A 20723-nucleotide genomic window follows, 5' to 3' on the forward strand; every position below is an offset into this window, starting at 1 on the left:
TGGGGCTGACGTAACAGATCTATCCTTAGAGGAAGACTTCTTGGAAAGTCTACCAGCCATTGAAGTACCTCGGTGAACCACTCTCTCGCGGGCCAGAGGGTAGCAACCAACGTCAACCTTGTCCCTCCGTGAGAGGCGAACTTCTGCAGTACCTTGTTGACTATCTTGAATGGTGGGAATGCATTTAAGTCCATAAAAGACCAATCCAGTAGAAACGCGTCTATGTAGATTGCTTCTGTATCTAGGACTGGAGAGCAAAAGATTGGTAACCTTTTGGTCAACGAGGAGGCAAAGAGGTCTATGGTTGGTTGACCCCAAGAAGCCCAAAGACTCTTGCCCACGTCCTTGTGGAGGGTCCATTCCGTGGGTATCACCTGATCCCTCCGACTGAGACAGTCTGCCAAGACGTTCAAGTCCCCCTGGATGAATCTCGTCAACAGGGAGATGCCTCGAATTCTAGACCATAAGAGAAGGTCCCTTGCGATCTCGAGCAGCGTGTGCCTCCTTGCTTGGAGATGTACGCCAAAGTTGTGGTGTTGTCTGAGTTGACCTCTACCACTTAGTTTCGAAGATGCTTTCTAATATCCTCAAGGCCAAGTGGACTGCTAATAGCTCCTTGCCGTTGATGTGCATGCTCTTTTGACTTGAGGTCCACAGACCCGAGCATTCCCGACCGTCCAGGGTCGCACCCCAACCCAAACCCGACGCGTCTGAGGACAACACGTGGTTTGGGTTCTTGACTGCTAGGGATAGTCCCTCTCTCAGACTGATATTGCTGTCCCACCATTTCAGGCATGCCTTTATTGGCTCGGAGACTGGGAATGATACCGTCTCTAATGTCTTGTCCTAGTTCCATTGAGAGGCTAGATGGAACCGGAGAGGCAGAAGGGGTAGTCTCCCTAGTGAGACAAACTGCTCCAGGGATGAGAGAGTCCCTACGAGACTGTTACAACTCCTGACTGAATAAACGTTTTCTTTTCAGCATTAGTTGGACTTCGAGCAGGGCTTGACTGCGAATCTCCATCCCCAAAAATAAAATAATCTGGGATGGGATCAGTTGGGACTTTTAGGTTGACCACAAGTCCCAACTCCCAGGCCAGACTCAACGTCCAATGTAGATCCTGCAGACAGCGAAGGCTGGACGATGCTCTGAGAAGCCAATCGTCCAAGTACATGGAGGCTCGGATCCCCGAAAGATGGAGGGATTTTGCCACATTCCTCATGAGCCTCGTAAACACGAGAGGCGCAGGACTGAGGCCAAAGCACAGGGCTCGAAACTGGTACCCCACATTCCTGTAAACAAACCTCAGAAACGGTTGGGAATCCGGGTGTATAGGAATGTGGAAGTATGCCTCCTGAAGGTCGAGAGAGACCATCCAGTCGCCTTCCATAAATGCTGTCAAGACAGCCTGGTACACTTCATCGTGAAGTTTGTCTTGACCATGAACACATTGAGCGCACTTGCCTCTTACGTACTCCTGCAGTGAACATGGCTGCCAAATCATGGAGCCATCCCTGAGGGACTTGTTCCTGCAGAGAACGTGGCTGTCAGATCATTGGAGCCATCCCTGAAAGCCTTGTTTATGCATGACATAATTGTACAGCAAAACTTCAAAGGCTCGAAAACAGCTGTGAAGTTGACCTGTAAAATCTTGGAGCGTCTCATGGCCAGGCGCCAGGGAGAGTCTATGAGGTTTGAGAAGTCTATCTGGGCAGAGGCAGGAACTCCCAAGCCGAGAACTTCTCTCATGTCATATCAGACTCTCGCTCTATAAGCCAGTTTAAAAGAAGGGAAAGCAAAGGCTGTATCCCCCAAACTCCTCCTGGTGATAAACCAGTCGCCTAGCAAACGTAAAGCTCTCTAGGAGAGCGAGAGAGCACTAGCTTATAAAACAACGGCTTCGAAGTAGCTAGGCCTAGTGTAAGCTCTGACGTTAAGGCGAACGAGGAGCAGCAGTTACAAAAAGATCCGGACAAAGATCCTTAAAAATCAGCATGATTTATTTAAAGTCCATAGAGGGCTAAGCAGCTTTAGGCTCCTCTCCTTCTGACAGAGTCCTCAAGAGAATATCAGTAGGAGGGGGAACAGCAACTTCCTCATCTGAAGGAACCTTGTCCGATAATAGCTGAGTCTCAAGCAAGGGAGAGACCTACCGTGGTGGCAATGCTTTACAAGCAGAGTCCACACGCACTGGTGCATTAGTAGCGGACCAGGACGCAACGTCATGTAACTGCTTGACAGTCTGTGAACTGTCAACAACAACAGGTGCGAGAGACCAGGACGCAACGTCATGTAACTGTTTGACAGTCTGTGAACTGTCAACAACAACAGGTGCGTGAGGACGCACAGCGTCCACTCGAGACTGCTTTGACCGCCTAGACTGAGCAGTCAAAACAACTCTAGAATGCGGAGGTTGACGCTCAACGTCAAAACAAGTCAACTCCGATTGTTAGCGAACGTCCTGAACGTCAACAGGAGCATCAGCAAGTGGCCTAACGTCCAAATGTGGCTGAAAATCCACACGAGACCGCATCGAGTGTGGTTCTAAACAACCTGACTGACGTGGCTTAGCTACGTCAACGTCAACAGGACGCACAAAGGAACGTTAGGGTGCCTGCACTGCGAAAGCTCAAACCAAAATGAAGTACTTCACCAAATATGTTGAGAAAACTCCAGGTTCTACAGCGAGTATTGATACGTCTTGTCGTCAACGTCGACAGAGAAGAATTGAAGGTTTTGTTTACATTCAAGAGTGGTATCTGGCTGACAGTTGGCGCTGGTGGGCACACCCGCAACCTTCATAGCGATCGCTCGCGAGTTTTTTGAGTGTGTTTTCTGTCGAGCCGCAGAGTTGCAGCTATTATATATTCACCGGCTAAGTTAAATATTTAAAAATTATTATTAGCATATTAACATCATTGATGATCATCATAATTGTTTCTGTCTGCTCTTCCCTATACAGTACAGGATTAGATGTGAAATTACTTCTTTCCATACTTTTTACACAATATTTGAAAACGGTTAGTGTAATGTTGCAAAAGCATGTGGAAGTGAATACTGAGAATTAAAATAATGAAAATAAGGCTTGTGAGGATGAAGAAAGGTAAAACACCAGGAATTGACAAAATTACAAGTGAGATGCCGCAGCACGGTGATTACAGTGTGATTGATTGACCAGAGTTTGCAAGGTATATCTGGATAATTCAAAGATACTTAAGGAGTCTGCATTTAACCGTACCAGATCTACCTCAACCCTCCCAAATGATTTGACCAACTAGCCCAAAGCCATTTTCACAGACATTTTAATTAAATCATCCTAGCACAGAAACTATAAAAATGGACTTTACAAATTTATATTAGAGCTGACTAAATTTCTTTTCATTACATAAATAGTTGAATATTTTGTAAAAAATTTCATATACATAAATAAAAGAGAAAAAAGAAAACACTGGTTAGGATATAAATTGTCATATGGCGCTAAAGGGAGTAATAATAGTTTAAGTAATTATGTTCAAAGGGCTAACAACTGGGGATTTTCATACAACAAAGTAATCTGCCTTTATCAAATGATGATTTTCAGACAAAACAGAAATCTGCTTTTCACAACTGTGTTTTTCAATCACCACTATTTCCACTCCTTTACATTAGCACTCTTGCAACAGGTAACATGATAATGCAACCTACCGTATTTACTATGAACAAATGGATCATTTAAACTTTCCCCCATAGTTCAAAATGTCAATCAGACTTGATATGGTATCAGTGAAATTGCTGTAGTTATAAAACAACCTATATAGCAACTCCCAAACAGCTTTCATGTTCATTCCAACAAGGAAACAAAAGTATTAAGAGTCTCTTTACAGCTTTTGCTCTTTTCCTTTAAAAGGAAAATAATTTGGCACCATTCCACAGACTCCTTTACCAACGGAATAAGAATAAATTTATAGTTAAAAAGTTAATCAAGAAAGCATATACTGTAATAAACTGTCAATGAGATTACAGTACTACTCATGAAACTGTACCTGCATCTGACAAACGTTCACCATCTTCGTCTTCCTCGTCATCTTCCTCCTCCTCTTCCTCAGCATTGTCAGCTTCGTCACCCTTTTCCTCCTTAGTAGGTTCACTCTCTTTGTCGTCGTCGTCGTCTTCCTCTTCAACCTCGCCACCAGATCCATCATCATCACTATCACTGCTTGATTCATCACTAGACTCTTCTTCCTGATCATTGTCATCCTCCTCTTCTTTCTCCTTCTCAGTTTCTGGCACTTCATCAACAGAGTCTCTACTTCCATCTGCATCACTAACACTGTCATCATCACCGTCACTAGCATACTCATCCTCATCACTGTTGTCTTTCACTTCATCAACAAGATGAGGTGGTTCTCTCCTGGCAGCCCGATTAACACTATCTATGTACATTTGACTTTTATACATCTGGTTTTTCATGCTCTTGGCATAGCTGATATTATTGTTATTGTTACTAGTTGGCACACTGTTCTGCATTAGCAATTTCCGCCTTTTATTGCTTGAGAAACCCATGTCACTATTGGATTGAGGCACTTTCCGTTTTTTCAATTTCTGTGAGATTAATCTACTAAAGGCGTCCTCTTTCACCTCATTGTATCGACTTTCTGGTTTGACCTTAAGGTGGCCAAAGAGAGAACCATTTTCTAATCCGTAAATGTTCCTCCCTTTTTTGGGCACTGCTTCATGAACAACTGTTATTGTTAATTCATCACTGACATCTGCAATTGAAAACAAAATTACATTTAGAACCTAAAAATACCCTACAGAACTAAATTATAGCATCTAAACTAGTTTTACACCCCATACATAACAAAATATAAACTCCCTATCATTACAGTAATCAACACAAGACAGTTATGTCCAAAATTTATTATCAATATCAGCTAAGATTTATCATTAATATAAAAAACTGAATGGCTGTCAGAATCTCACCTGAAAGGACTTAGAATAGGATACACCAAGTCAAATAAATGGTACACAAAACTATTATTTTACTTATCGCCTACCTTGGAATGAACCTGTTACCTCTCTTTACCATCCCTGTCCAGCTGAATATGAATCAATGCTGGAGACAGGTAACTTTAAAAAGATCTCTAGCATTACCAGGACTATCAGCCACCAGCCAATTATTTAAAAAAAAAACTATAACACTGAATAAAAATTCATCAATCTGAATTACTGAATAAGATGAAGATAAGAGCTGGAAACTAAAAGAGGAGATATGAGCTTATGAAACTTAGCAATAAGGAATAAAATGATGGTGGTACAGTACTCATCAATTCTACAAATGGTAAATCCTAAATGACAAGAAAAGTATGTCCTAAATGTCAATCCTGAGCAGCAAAGGCAAAGGTCCAGTCACTACATTGCCACACATATCCTGGAGAAAGACCATAACCACACAGGATCAGTGGTCCAAAGCTAGGACCTGGAAATAGCTGCTGATGACTTGGCAAGTAAACCTATGGGACAACCCTCTCAGCCAAGAAATCGCCCATCCCTAGCTCACCAGAGTCATCCATCAAGTCTCAAACACAGCACTGACTAGGGACCTCAATATTGCAAGTTGCCAATGATCTCACAAAGATGCCACATCTCAGAATTATTATTCAGTTACAAATTACTATTTGCATATTACCTTTGAATACACACTAAGTGTTTCCTGAATGATATGCCTAAACAGCTGCTCTATCTCCCCCCCAAATGTAAAGCCTCTTTGTAGAGATCCGCTGACTCATCCTCATCTAGTTCATTACCCCTGATCAAAGTACAGTACAGCCAATTAGTTGATGTATTATCTTTCCCCAACATATTCTGAAGGAAGGGATTAGGTAAATTTTTTGACAATGGTAAACTGAATATGGCCCAGAAAATTAATGGGTTATCAAATACAAGCTAAAGAATCCAATCAGGTCAAAACAGGTCATATTCTGTTTCCAAACAGTTCAAAATGAGGGTGAATGCAGAAGTTAATGGAAAAACAGGAAAAGCCATAGATCAAGAAACCTACAATGACCTGACCAACGTGTCAATACCAATAGCAAAACTCAGTTCAGTTAATGCCCATTCTTTCTTATAAATTCATTACAATCCTTATAGTCATTGTACAAAGTTGAACAAGACCTCATTACATCTGAAAGAAAATTCCTAAACAAGTTAAAGAGAAAAGACGTAAAGTCTAGTAACGTAGGCATCCCCCAAAAAGATTAGTTCTGATATGAAAAAGGAAAATTAAAGCCGGTACAAGTTAAAGATGTTAGAAAGTAGGAATGGATGAGATCGAAGTGAAAAGTACAACGCACAGACAAGCAGATTAAGGACAGAGGAACACTGTAATGCAACTGCAGGAGAATCTGCAATTGCAGTATAAGTTAATATAAGTTGGACAGCAAGAAGGAAGGAAAAGAAAAAAGGGAATGGAGGTAAAGCAGAAGGTTAGAAATTAAGCACAACTAAATGCCTATGGGACACTATAAAAAAAAAAAATTTAAAAAGGGACCAATTCTACCATTACTAAGTAACGCATGGTAGTCAGTCACAATGATACACAAAACATTTCAGCAATACAGCACAACAGGTCTATCATCATGAAGTTTGCTGTTACTAAATACTACATCGGAAAAGATTAGGTAAAACATAATTAGTAAAACAAAATATTATCAATCATACTTAAGGTAGTTCCATGTCTAAGCTCCTGTACATTTGATAATGAGGAAGCAATAAGTTCACTCATACGTTTCCGTTGCCCTAGCAGCTCTAGTTTCGTGTCCCTGTACCTGAAATATTTCACCTTAAGGTAAATACATAGCAGTGGAATAATATTCAAATATATAACATTCGTTAAATTGCAGACCAGGATTTTAATTGCTTTTACTTTATTAAAAATTGTAACTTTCAATCAAGGGGCTATTCTCTCAGCACAAAACGCCAATCATATTTAGGGCTCAGTGATAATTTACTTTTAACAATAATTAGTTATTTCTTATGATGTAATATTCATTCAGGAGAGAAAAGCTGTCTATATCAACAAAGGATGCTCTATGATCATTGGAATTTTAGAATTTCAAAATTGGACAAAATAATAGTAGGTTACAAGATTTGAGAAGCTTGAAGTAGTAACGATTCATTCAAGGAGATAGTTAATAATCGTACCTTGACGTCAGATGTGAATGAATTTCGGCAGCTCTGGCCTGATAAGCATCCAAGCGGTCTAATAAAACAAAACATTGTTGACAAATGACTTCGCTTACAGAGTAGCAAGGATCCTCTCCTACAACCTGAAAGAAACAAAGTTTTTGTAACTCCAAACAACCTTTCAAAGTGACTTCACTGTCTTAAACTACTTGTCTCATAACTTGAAAATATTCAATTAGAACAAATTTTGGAGTGGACAAGCTACATTTACAAATCCATACTCATCTACTCTTCAATAAAAATATAAACAAAATTAACAAGAAAAATACAAAGTACCAAGCAATCTTAAATTAACACAATTACTATACAACTTCTACTTCAATCCAAGTTGGGAGATCAAAAGCTATTTTATAAAAATCTATTACATCAACCGGCTATAATGCAGTCTCTATTTTCAATTCATAATTATAAATACTGCATTACCAACATTTAAATTTCTAAACAAATTTAAATGTATCCTCAAACAAAAAACTATACCTTACACAAACTCATAGTAGAACCTTTTAATGTAGAGAAGTTAATCAATCTTATTCCATAAAATAACTACAAAATACCAGCAATGACTATTCATTGCCAATGACCTTGGCAGTCAAGACAGATAAACAAACAAATATAGAAATATTTTTTCTAATGAAAGACACCTAAACAGAACATAACTGCCAGTTATGTAGAATGGTTCATAAGAGAGCAAAGACTGACTTACTGAAACCAATATACTGTACACAGTAAGAAATAAAACTAAAAATATTGAGGACTTCTCCATGTGCGTTCTGTACTAGCAACAAAATTTGTAATTCCTATTAACGCTGTTAAAAAAATCAAGACCTTTATAATTTGAACAGTTGCAACTACAACTTCAATTCTTAAGAAGACCAAGCTAACCCCAAATGTTATAGCTATTAAAAAGGATTTTGTTCATTTGTTGCAATACTTATAAAGAGTAACTAGTTTTGGAAGTTTATTTTTTAAGGTAATTTCTGACAGTATATTTCATTTTTATTCTAAATCATTTTTTATTCTAATTTAAATTATTTGATTTAAAATAAAACAACCCTGTTAAATTCTGTTTCTTCCAATGAAGGAAGTAAGGCTTAAAGAGCTTTTGACATTACTTCTGAATCAGGCTATGAGCAAATCATAAGTAAGGCTTCTCACAAGTCTAGTAATTGCTTCGACCTAATACAGTATCTACCGATTCTCTTCATGTTATAATAAGCAAGATCAGTCTCCTAGTTGGGACATCTTATTACATCTTGGTTTCATTAGTAATTAAGACTGAACAGTCTGTCCCTAATGTCTCATATGTACTCTAATAAGATGTACCTGTATATAAAATCTCAAGAACATTGGAATGGCATTTAGAGGGGTTGAACCTGTTGTTTCTTTGTATGAAAATCTTGTCAACATAATTGTTAGGCATACAGAACAGTATTCCTTCCTGTATTGAAATACTAAATCAAGGACAAACCATAGTTCAATGATCATTGCAGACATGCTTATTTGGAAAAACAAGAGGCTTAACATCTTTGGAAAAGTAGATCAGATTTGATTAAGAACTAGAGGGGTATTAAGTAGAGCGCAGACCTACGCCAAGGCAGCTTATTTCTCGACCTTGTGCTTGATCGTTACCTTGACATTCTAAATTTTAATCATTTCCAGCTTTTTACATAACAGTTAATCCCCGCAAGTTTCCTTACTCTACTATTAAAATTGTGGTTGGGAAGCTGTTCACAAACAAACACACACCCACAAAGGGGGATAAAACATAACCTCCTTCCGACTTTGTTGGCGGGTAACAGATGTTGCTCAAACTTTATCCTTCAACTGGAAAGGAATACAATTTGACACAAAAGTGTAATTCTTATTTGCAAACTTATTTTTGAGAAACATCAGGTTCGTTTCTTCTTCAATGGACGAGCACAAAAAATTGGGTTTATTGAGAAGGTCAAAATTTTCAATTATCAATCTATCTTGAGAAATTTTTTTATTTCTGTCATTTTACTATTGTACCACGTTTTTAGTATAGTTCTCATGGCTGGTCTTCAGCTTCTGACTACCATCTTAATTTGTTGGGAAAAAAAAAAAAAAAAAACTGGCAGGCTATTCAATTCCTAATCCCTCTTTGGATATTAATTTCTGGCAACTTGTTTAGTTAGTTCTTTGTACATTTTGCATATTTCTGACCATCCTAAGCACTACGATCTTCCCACTGAACAGTACTATCCTGTATAAATAAATAAGTACCTGGTAAGGAAGTCGACTTGAAAAATTACTCTGCCTTTTAAAGTACGTCTTCCTTACGGAGCCTCGCGATCCTCTTAGGATGCTGAGCGACCCCTAGGAGCTGAAGTATCAAGGGTTGCAACCCATACAACAGAACCTCATCAAAACCTCTAATCTAGGCGCTTCTCAAGAAATGACTTTGACCACCCGCCAAATCAAGTAGGATGCGAAAGGCTTCTTAGCCTTCCGGACAACCCAAAAACAATAATAAAACATTTCAAGAGAAAGATTAAAAAGGTTATGGAATTAGGGAATTGTAGTGGTTGAGCCCTCACCCACTACTGCACTCGTTGCTACGAATGGTCCCAGAGTGTAGCAGTTCTCGTAAAGAGACTGGACATTCTTAAGATAAAAAGACGCGAGCACTGACTTGCTTTTCCAATAGGTTGCGTCGATTATACTTTGCAGAGATCTATTTTGTTTAAAGGCCACGGAAGTTGCGACAGCTCTAACTTCGTGTGTCCTTACCTTCAGCAAAGCTTGGTCTTCCTCATTCAGATGGGAATGAGCTTCTCGTATTAACAGTCTGATAAAATAGGATAAAGCATTCTTTGACATAGGCAAAGATGGTTTCTTAACTGAACACCATAAACCTTCAGACGGGCCTCGTAAAGGTTTAGTTCGTTTTAAATAGAACTTAAGAGCTCTTACAGGGCATAAGACTCTTTCTAGTTCATTTCCAACCATACGATAAGTTTGGAATATCGAACGATATTGGCCAAGGCCGAGAAGGCAGCTCGTTTTGGCTAGAAAACCAAGTTGTAGAACATGTAGCCATTTTGGATGAGAATCCGATGTTCTTGCTGAAGGCATGAATCTCACTGACTCTTTTAGCTGTGGCTAAGCATACCAGGAAAAGAGTCTTTAAGGTGAGATCTTTCAGGGAGGCTGATTGTAGCGGTTCGAACCTGTCTGACATAAGGAATCTTAGTACCACGTCTAAATTCCAACCAGGTGTAACCAAACGACGCTCCTTCGTGGTCTCAAAAGACTTAAGGAGGTCCTGTAGATCTTTATTGTTGGAAAGATCTAAGCCTCTGTGACGGAAGACTGATGCCAACATGCTTCTGTAACCCTTGATAGTGGGAGCTGAAAGAGATCGTTCTTTCCTCAGAAATAAGAGGAAGTCAGCTATTTGAGTTACAGAGGTACTGGTCGAGGATACGGATACTGACTTGCACCAGATACGGAAGATTTCCCACTTCGATTGGTAGACTCTAAGGGTGGATGTTCTCCTTGCTCTAGCAATCGCTCTGGCTGCCTCCTTCGAAAAGCCTCTAGCTCTCGAGAGTCTTTCGATAGTCTGAAGGCAGTCAGACGAAGAGCGTGGAGGCCTTGGAGTACCTTCTTTACGTGTGGCTGACGTAGAAGGTCCACCCTTATGGGAAGTGTTCTGGGAACGTCTACTAGCCATTGAAGTACCTCTGTGAACCATTCTCTCGCGGGCCAGAGGGAAGCAACTAGCGTCAACCTTGTCCCTTCGTGAGAGGCGAACTTCTGCAGTACCTTGTTGACAATCTTGAACGGAGGGAATGCATATAGATCTAGATGTGACCAATCTAGAAGAAAGGCATCTATATGAACTGCTGCTGGGTCTGGGATTGGTGAGCAAAATATTGGGAGCCTCTTGGTCATCGAGGTTGCGAAGAGATCTATGGTTGGCTGGCCCCAGGTGGCCCAAAGTCTCTTGCATACATCCTTGTGGAGGGTCCATTCTGTTGGAATTATTTGTCCCTTCCGACTGAGACAATCTGCCATGACATTCAAGTTGCCTTGGATGAACCTCGTTACTAGTGATATGTCTAGACCTTTTGACCAGGTGAGGAGGTCCCTAGCGATCTCGTACAACGTCAGAGAGTAGGTCCCTCCTTGCTTGGAGATGTACGCCAAAGCCGTGGTGTTGTCCGAGTTCACCTCCACCACTTTGCCTTGAAGGAGAGACCTGAAGCTTTCCAGGCCAGACATACTGCCAGTAGCTCCTTGCAGTTGAAATGCATTGTCCTTTGACTCGAGTTCCATAATCCCGAGCATTCCCGACCGTCTAATGTCGCACCCCAGCCTACGTCCGATGCGTCCGAGAAGAGAACGTGGTTGGGAGTCTGAACAGTCAGGGGAAGACCCTCTCTTAGGTTGATATAGTCCTTTCACCAAGTCAGACAAGACTTTATCTTTTCGGAAACCGGGATCGAGACCGCTTCTAGCGTCTTGTCCTTTTTCCAGTGAAAAGCTAGATGGTATAGAAGAGGACGGAGGTGTAGTCTTCCTAGTGACACACATTGATCCACGGATGACAGCGTCCCTACCAGACTCATCCACAGCCTGACTGAGCAGCGTTCCTTCTTCAGCATCTTCTGGATGGATAGCAGGGCTGGGGGCTGATCGTCTTGTTCAGCAACGTCCTCATCAGAGGGTTCCTCATCCGAAACTGATGAGGAAACGGCAACGGAGTGGGCAACGTCTGACTCGCTGAATCCAGTCGCACTGGTGGATGCGTGACGGAGCCGGACGCAATATCATGGAACTGCTGCACAGTCTGTGAACTGTCAACAACCATGGGAGCGCGAGGAAGTACAGCGTCAACCCGAAACTGTCTAGACCGTCTGGGCTGATCGTCTTTTTCTTGTGCAGTCAACACCCTACCGGGTTGCTGAGGTTGACGCACTGCGTCACAACAAGTCACCTCTGTTGGTTGTTGAACGTCCTGAACGTCAACAACCACCTCCGAGCGTCGCTTAACGTCAACGTGCGGCTGGCAACCCACACTGGGTCGCATCGGTGGAGGAACCACCTCAACAGGCAGACGCGAGTAGGTTACCTCAGCGTCAACAGGGCGCACAACCGACCGGTTGGAAGGTTGTTGGCCAGAAGGTTCTTCTCCGCATTTAAGTCCTCTATCAAGGACGCAAGCTTGGACTGCATGTCTTGCAGCAAAGCCCATTTAGGGTCTACGGGAGCAGGTGTGGCAACAGACGGGGTTAGCGACTGAGGCGGAACCGTTTACCATCCCTGAAAGCCTTGTTATGCGTGACATAATAGTACAGCAAAACTTCAAAGGCTCGACAACAGCTGAGAAGTTGACCTGTAAACAACTTGGAGCGTCTCCTGGCTAGCGCCAGGGAGAGTCTACCAGAATTGAGAAGTCTATCTGGGCAGAGGCATGACCTCCCAAGCCGAGAACTTCTCTCGTGTCATATCAGACTCTCGCTCTATAAACCAGTTTAAAAGAAGGGAAAGCAAAGGCTGTATCCCCCAAACTCCTCCTGGTGAAAGAACCAGTCGCCTAGCCAACGTAACGCTCTCTAGGAGAGCGAGAGAGCACTAGCTTAAAAACAACGGCTTGGAAGTAGCTAGGCCTAGTGTAAGCTCTGACGTTTAGGCGAACGAGGAGCAGCAGTTACAAAAAGATCCGGACGAAGATCCTTAAAAAAATCATCATGATTTAATTAAAGTCCATAGGAGGCTAAGCAGCTTTAGGCTCCTCTCCATCTGACAGAGTCCTCAAGGGAATATCAGTAGGAGGGAGAACAGCAACTTCCTCATCTACAGGAACCTTGTCCGATAAAAGCTAAGTCTCTCACTGGTGCATTAGTAGCGGACCAGAACGCAACGTCATGTAACTGCTTGACAGTCTGTGAACTGTCAACAACTGAACTGTCAACCACAACAGGTGCGTGAGGACGCACAGCGTCCACTCGAGACTGCTTTGACTGCCAAGACTGAGCAGTCAAAACAACTCTAGAATGCGGAGGTTGACGCACAGCGTCAAAACAAGTCAACTCCGATTGTTAGTGAACATCTTGAACGTCAACAGGAGCATCAGCCAGTGGCCTAACGTCCAAATGCGGCTGAAAAACCACACGAGACCGCATCGAGTGTGGTTCTAAACAACCTGACTGACGTGACTAAGCTACGCCAACGTCAACAGTAAGCACAAAGGAACGTTAGGTTGGCTGAAAGCCAGGATATCGATGAGATAAACGGCTAGACTCAACGGACTAATTGGCAGAATAGTCTTCCATAAGGGAGGCAAGCATATACTGCATGTTTTGCCATACAACCCCTTAAGGATCAACGGAAATGGTCGTGGTAATAGACGAGGGTAACGTCTGTGACCGCAACACTTTGCCTACAAAAAAAGACTCTCGGAGTCTGTGTTAAGCTTTTGTTAGGCGGCGAGCAGTTATCCGATGACTGCATAGGGTCAGAGCTGTCCTAATGGCTGTAACCAGGACGCTGGACCTGTCCTGAAAGGACTGACTTTCGCTTAAGGGCTACGAAACCTTGTCTGTGACTGCAACACTTTGACAGGTTTCTTATGCGAAAAGCTTACAGATGGCGAGGAGAAACAACGTCTCTCTCGTCTTATGGTAGGGGAGATCTTGGTAAGATACACCCGATACCATAGAGGGAAAACGTCTGTTCGTTGGTCAAGGCCTCTCGAACCCATAAGTCGTTTGACATTACTTCTCCCCTGGGCTTGGGAGCTTGCAAGAGGTCCCGGACTAGGTGAACGACAGGCACGAACAGACGAACCCTCGGACGCAACACTGTAACACTTTGCGCCTCGGACGCAACACTGTAACACTTTGCGCATATCACTTTATCACTTCGATTTTCTGTTTTGCACTAATTTCTACCTGAAACACGCAATTCTACCCTTCATTAAAAGGTAGTAATTGCGAAATTAGTCGTATAATGCAAGCTCATAATACCAGCAAAAAACAGAAAACATATTTTAAGATAAAAAGAAAAATCAGTGGTTGGGAAAGAGACTAAACACTAGTTCATATAAGTACGTTTTCAATCTCTCACCGCACATGGCCTGGGGACGAGAATAAAAACCTAAAAACGTTTTATCCTTCCTCCCCGTACAGCGACTAGGGACGTGAGTAACACGAGAACAACGTTACCCGCTTGAACGGAACGTTTTCTCTCCTCTCTCTCCCTCCGTCTCTATCTCTCTCTCTCTTTCTCTCTTGATTTCGCACCTAAGAGAAGAGTCCAATTATATATCGTCAAAGAAACATGTTATTTGACTAAAGGAAAAAACTGAAAGGTTTTTCAAATAAAAAGTTCCTTTAAATTTGAATTTAAAACATTTAAGCTAAGAAAGAATGAACAAAACGTCAGAATCGATTTACTCTTACTGCAAAGTGAAACCGTGAAACACTCTCTCTCTATCGTAACGATAGAGCGCATGTTGAACGTCCTGAACGTCAACAACTGCGTAGCATAAAAAATTAAACGTTAGTTCATCTTTGAAAACAGTACGAAGACTATCAAAGAAATTCTTTCATAAAATATTACATTTAAAAAGTTTAAAACCTTAGCTCTTTAAAAGCTAAAGACGATATAAAGGGCTCAACGTTGATTAACTTCGGTTCTAGTTAGGACCGCCTACTCTCAGGCTCTGCCTTTTTTAGTACGTTATATAAACAAAGCATTAAAATTTATTTTTATATGTTTATAAAAAATGGAAAGTTAATCGAAGAGGCCTAATAAAGGCGGAGAGATATAAAATATAGAGGAAATTCTATAACGTGATAAGATAATTATTAAAAGCCTAAACACACTTCCGTCTAAGGGAAGGGTCGGCCATTTAAAAGTGAAAGAAAGTCCATACTCTCTTTGTCACCATAATTAAATCTATCCAAAACGAGTTCAAGTTTTAAGATGAAGATAAAACACCTGCATAGCGAAAGCTCAAAACTAGAATAGTGTACTTCACCAAATAGTTGTGAAAACAAATCCAGTTAACAACAGCGAATTAGTAGGTCTTGCCGGTAGCCCGACAGAGAGAAAATTGAGTTCTGTGTTTACATTTGAGTACTGAGTACCTGCCCGACAGATGGCGCTGTTGATGTACACCCCCTACCTGTATAGCGATCGCTGGCGGATTTTTAACGTAGAGTTTTCTGTCGAGCAACAGAGTTGCAGCTTATATAATCACCGGCTAAGTTTAATATTGAAAAAAATACAGCACAGTATGCCAAGTGTGAGCTACGACTACCAATGAAACCTTCAACATATTGTACCTCAAACATATACAGTATACCAGCTTCATATAATTTATTGAAATAAAGCTTGATTTGTGGAACAAAGGAAGTTTTTAGGAAAACTTTGAATGGCTCTTAAAGCACTGCTAATCATTGTTTGTTTCATTAGATGATATTGCAGTAAACGCTACACCAGAAGATTTGGAAACATCATTACAAATTTCCTACCTTGGGCCTTTTACTCTTCGAGAGTATTCTGCTTATGACTATAATTGGTATAGGCCTAATATTTGTTTATTGTAGTTAGTGAGTAATACATACAGTATGTTAGTTTGTGCCATGTTGAAGAAAATATGAGCAGGAAATTTACCAGCAACACAGGAAGCATCAATCTTCAAGACCAGTTACAAAATTCACCCATGACATTTAAGATAAAAATAATGACCATTACAAACATGATATTGAACATGGTTTGGGACCAGAAACAGTGTCAACATTCAAGTTGCATTATATGCCAAGAAATGGTGTTCAGTCGCATCATAAAACGTAAAACAAACAAACCAGTCTAAGGTCGACTAAACTGATCTCAATACTCTGTAACTTATTCTGCTGCACCACTCCGACAAGTGAACAACGCGTTAGACCCAAATATTCACATCGGCAGCCACCAGCCTATTCTAAAGATAAAAATCAACAAAGTCCTGAGATTCCCAGATGACAATACTAAAAGGATGAGAAAATTAGGTAACAGCTTAACCCTTTACTTTGGTGTCTTTTTTAACAGCTGTGGGCAGGGATGATGGTAAATTGATGGGACAGAATGTACCAGTGTCCTAAATGACCCCAATGTGTTTGGCCATCCAAGATATCCCAGGTCAGTTAAGTAAAGCATGAGACAAGATGAGCCTGTGTTTGATTAGATGGCAAGAAAATACTGGCATAATAACAGTAATCTGTGTCTGAGCTATCAAAATAGCTCAGAATTGGCTACCTCCTCCCTAGGGGGGGGGGGGGAGCTTGGGTCAGCAAACACAACAAAAATTTGCTCTTCCCAGAGGTTACATGGTTGGGTTGAACTATAAAGGTCTCTGACCATGTAAGAACTTCATCAATTATGTAAGGACCAAGAAAAATTCAAGCTGATGCCAACTGCTGCAGCTCTTACTTATCTCCCTTTCTACCCTTCCTCTGCATGTCGAGTAGCGAGAGTCTTAATACACCAATGCTTCTCTCTTAAGGTTTGGCAAAGCTACCATGAACATCTTAACTCATCTCACAAAAACTTGCAAACCCTCCACAAGTACTAAAAGCAGCTGGAACAATCTTTTCTCCTTTTGACATATGTAACTCTTGATCATTAGCACATGTCACGAATAAAGGTCAAGAACCGTATAAAACCTTTGTGTAAGAATATACATTACATTCCTATAAAAACAATAATGCTTACTACAAAATGCATTTATAAATATATGATTGATCAACTAAGCATGTAATTAAATAAAAATTAAAAACCAAAGCTTTTTATGAAAGATTAGTTGCAGTGAGTGAGACAGTCCTACCCAATTAAACATAGCAAGCACTCTACATACATCCCACTTCATTTTGTACACTTGAACTCAGTAAATCAATCATTTTGATTATGAATGTGGTGTACACTTGAACTCAGTAAATCGAATCTCAGTAAGACAAAACTAATTGCAAACACAGTAAATATCTAAAGTATATACTGTAAATGTTAGAGGTTGCCAAAAGCATGTCACACTCAACAAATTCATTTTATTGCCTCTCAAAATTAGCAACCAAGCTAATGATGTACAGCACATCCAATAACTGACAATTTCTAATCAATATCACTCTCACATTATTGCCTTTGCTTACCTTGACCAAAAAATCTGACAATGGTGTGCCTGATGCAGAAACAAAGCTGTGAACATTTGTGACTACAATTGTGTTGCCACCTTGCCGCCCACACACCAAGCACATGCTACTGCCCCTCCGTTGCTCCTGGTATTGCTGCTCCATGCCCATCTCTGTTCATTTGTTACCAACTGGAAAAAATGACAAAAATAAAATTAATACTGTACAATACTAAAAAAAACAGAGTATAAATAATACTGGATGTCCTTAGAAAACAAACCCATGGTCTTTAATGTCAATTACATTATGTGTACAGTATTTAGGACAGCCAACCAAAATCCTGAAAACCTGGATTATGAAGTAATAGATTTTGAACTATTCGGCACCAAGGTGCAGCATGAAAAAATCCTTCAAGTTGCAGTATGAAGTAAAAGTTGAAATCAATTACAGAGCACGAAGGAAGAACATAAGTAAAGTAGAGGTCTAAAAAGTCTGTGGAGATAGCGGGGCAAAGGAACACTGCAATTATCCTTTTTATTTACACGAATACAAACCCTCATTCTGTAATAGGAATATGATTTCTGCTTGGCTAGAATTCAACTGTTAGAATTTTAACAAGGTGTGTTGGTGGTTACTGGCGGGAGGTAGAGGAAGACCCGCTCCCTCACCAGCACACCGAGAAGTCACATTGACTTCAGCTGACAAGGTGCATAGACGTGCTCTTGGGGCTCTTACAATGGCTGTTTAATCTTTTTTCTTCTTTCTCTTTTCAGTTTAAGTGCATTTGGTGATGGAGAAACCATGAGCAGACATGCGTACCTGACCTGGATTTGCTGGACGTAAGTGTAGCACCCTCATGACCAGGATTTATGTGGATCCTCACCTTTTATGCACCTTTTGCAGAGGGCATGATTGTTCTCAGTATTCCCTTTGTGACTAGAGCAGAAATTGGTTGTCGAAGCAGTGGTTGGAATATGGGAAGAAATGGAAGCCAAAATGGAATCGTTCGGTCAGGATCTTCCTCAAAATCAAGTAAATCTTGGCGCTCTTCCCTCTTGCTTCTTCTGGTAATCTAACCTCTGACCCTTCTACATTTCCCTCCACCGGAGAGAAAAACATGACAAATTTGTAGATAACTTGTATTTCTCCTAACGATACAAACCTTAGCTATTTATTTAGGGGTATTACTTTCGGCGTAGCTGAAATGACGAGCTATTAAAATTTAGCGAAGGTTAACTACCCACACCGCTAGTTATTGGGGGGTAGGGAGGGGGGTAGCTTGCTACCACTCCCACTCACACACTGGTGATTTAGCTCACTTTGCTTGGAGGTAGGACTTCAAGGGAGATAGGGCTGGCGGGCAAGTTTGTATAAATAGCTAAGGTTTGTATCGTTAGGAAAAATAAAAATGATCTACAAATTTGTCATTTTTTCCGTAACTGGAATACAAACCTAGGCTATTTATTTGGGGGTGACTTACCCATTACGAAGGGTGGACGTCCCTGCCAATCTGTCTGTTTGACTTTACCCGGGGGCTCCTTATCCGAGTATGCTAGTACTCAAAAATAAGGGGTCCCTGCGCCTCGCTAAAACCTTGCTACGCAAGGTCTGTGGCTTATGCAAGCTGTGTGTTGAGATCTATAGAAGTATGACCGTCCAGGTAAAGTTATTCAGAGTCTTTAGTAGGAAAAACTGTTGTAACCAAGACTTTCCCAATACCACCTCGCTAAGATATGGGGACGTAACAATATTAGTTTAATACTAGGTACAAAAGGGAGCATTTTACCTGCAGTGGTTTGAGGTCAGCTTTTGCAGAGAACCCAGGATACTGCTTTCCCCAAGAGTGGGGAGGATGAAGAAAAGAATAAGAGCCAGTCAAACCCTTTCATTCACGCACACTAAAACCGGTATCAGTGTCCTCAACCTTTTGCTACTTTTCCAATAAGGAGCTTGAGGTATTAAACCAGCTGTTGTGCAGCCACCACAGGACCGATAGAAAACGTATCGAATCTTCCGTAGGTCACGTCCTGCAGGTAGTGCGATGTGATGTAGTTTGTCGTTTCCACACCACAGTCTGAAGAACCTGCGTCACTGAGAGTTCCTCTTGACTGCCAGGAACGTAGCTACGCCCCTGACATCATGAGCTCTGGGGCGACGTGAAGGAGGAGGGTCTGGACTCGGTGCATGATCTATGACTTTGCGAATCCATACTGAAATGGTGTTATTGGTGACCCTCCTTTTGGTCCTTCTTGTGCTGACGAAGAGTGCAGGCACACGAAGACGGGCTGCGGCTGTTCTTTTAAGGTACAGCCTCAAACTCCTCACTGGGCAGAGTAAGAGATGATCAGGGTCATCTTTTACAGAACGAAGACTCGAAATCCGGAAGGAGTCGAATCGCGGATCCGCTACTCCCAGGTTCTGAGTCTTAGCAATAAACATAGGGACGAAGCTGAACGTTACCTCTCCCCATCCCCTTGAATGGGCGATGTCGTATGAGAGACCATGAAGTTCACTGATACGCTTGGCCGAAGCCAAAGCTAGCAGGAATACCGTCTTCCAAGTTAGACGGCAATCTGTTGCCTGGCGTAATGGTTCATAGGGGGGTCTCTTAAAAGACCTGAAAACTCGAACCACGTTGCATGGGGGAGGTCTCACTTCAGACTGAGGACAGGTAAGTTCATAGCTCTGTATGAGTAAGGAAAGTTCTAGCGATGAAGAAATGTCCATTCCGTTCAGTCTAAAGGCGAGGCTAAAGGCTGAGCGATAGCCTTTTACTGCCGAGACTGACAGGCGCATTTTTTCCCGCTAATATACGAGGAATTCCGCTATTGTTGGAATAGTGGCATCAAGAGGAGAGATACCCCTTCCACTACACCAACCACAGAAGACCTTCCACTCTGCCGGGTAGACTACTGCTGATGACTTTCGCAGGTGTCCAGACATCCTGATTGCAACTTGTTGCGAAGATCCTCTCTGAGAGAGGAGATGCTGGATAGTCTCCAGGCGTGAAGTCGTATTAAAGCAACGGCTTTGTGGAATATGTTGGCATATGGCTGTTTGAGTAGATCGTGTCGTGGAGGGAGTTTTCTTGAGCACTCCGTCAGAAGTTGCAGAAGGTACGGAAACCATTCCGCGTGATGCCATAGTGGAGCTATGAGGGTCATTGAAAGGTTGACCAATGTTCTGGTCTTGTTGAGTACCCTCCTCATCAGACAGAATGTGGGAAAGGCGTAAACGTCGATGTTGTCCCACTGTTGTTGGAATGCATCTTGCCAGAGCCTTGGGGTCTGGGACTGGGAACAGTATAATGGGAGCCTGAAGTTCAGGGCCGTTGCGAAGAGGTCCACTGTCGGAGAACCCCG

The 20723-nt window shown here is 41.7% G+C and overlaps 1 protein-coding gene across 4 annotated transcripts in view; it reads right to left on the reverse strand.

Annotated features, from left to right (window-relative positions):
• The window catches only part of LOC137657631 (neurofilament medium polypeptide-like), a 71785-nt gene that overhangs the window by 39863 nt on the left and 11199 nt on the right, over positions 1 to 20723 (reverse strand). For all 4 annotated transcript variants that reach the window (XM_068392012.1, XM_068392014.1, XM_068392013.1 and 1 more), the window contains exons 2-5: positions 17383 to 17552; positions 7184 to 7308; positions 6701 to 6807; positions 4024 to 4749 (exon numbers count right to left, since the gene is read on the reverse strand). In XM_068392012.1, coding sequence (XP_068248113.1) covers positions 4024 to 4749; positions 6701 to 6807; positions 7184 to 7308; positions 17383 to 17532 — 1108 coding nt within the window. In that variant the 5' untranslated portion in view covers positions 17533 to 17552. The remainder of the gene's footprint in view (positions 1 to 4023; positions 4750 to 6700; positions 6808 to 7183; positions 7309 to 17382; positions 17553 to 20723) is intronic.

Source organism: Palaemon carinicauda, chromosome 18 (assembly GCF_036898095.1).
Source record: "Palaemon carinicauda isolate YSFRI2023 chromosome 18, ASM3689809v2, whole genome shotgun sequence".
Taxonomy (NCBI): Eukaryota; Metazoa; Arthropoda; class Malacostraca; order Decapoda; family Palaemonidae; genus Palaemon; species Palaemon carinicauda.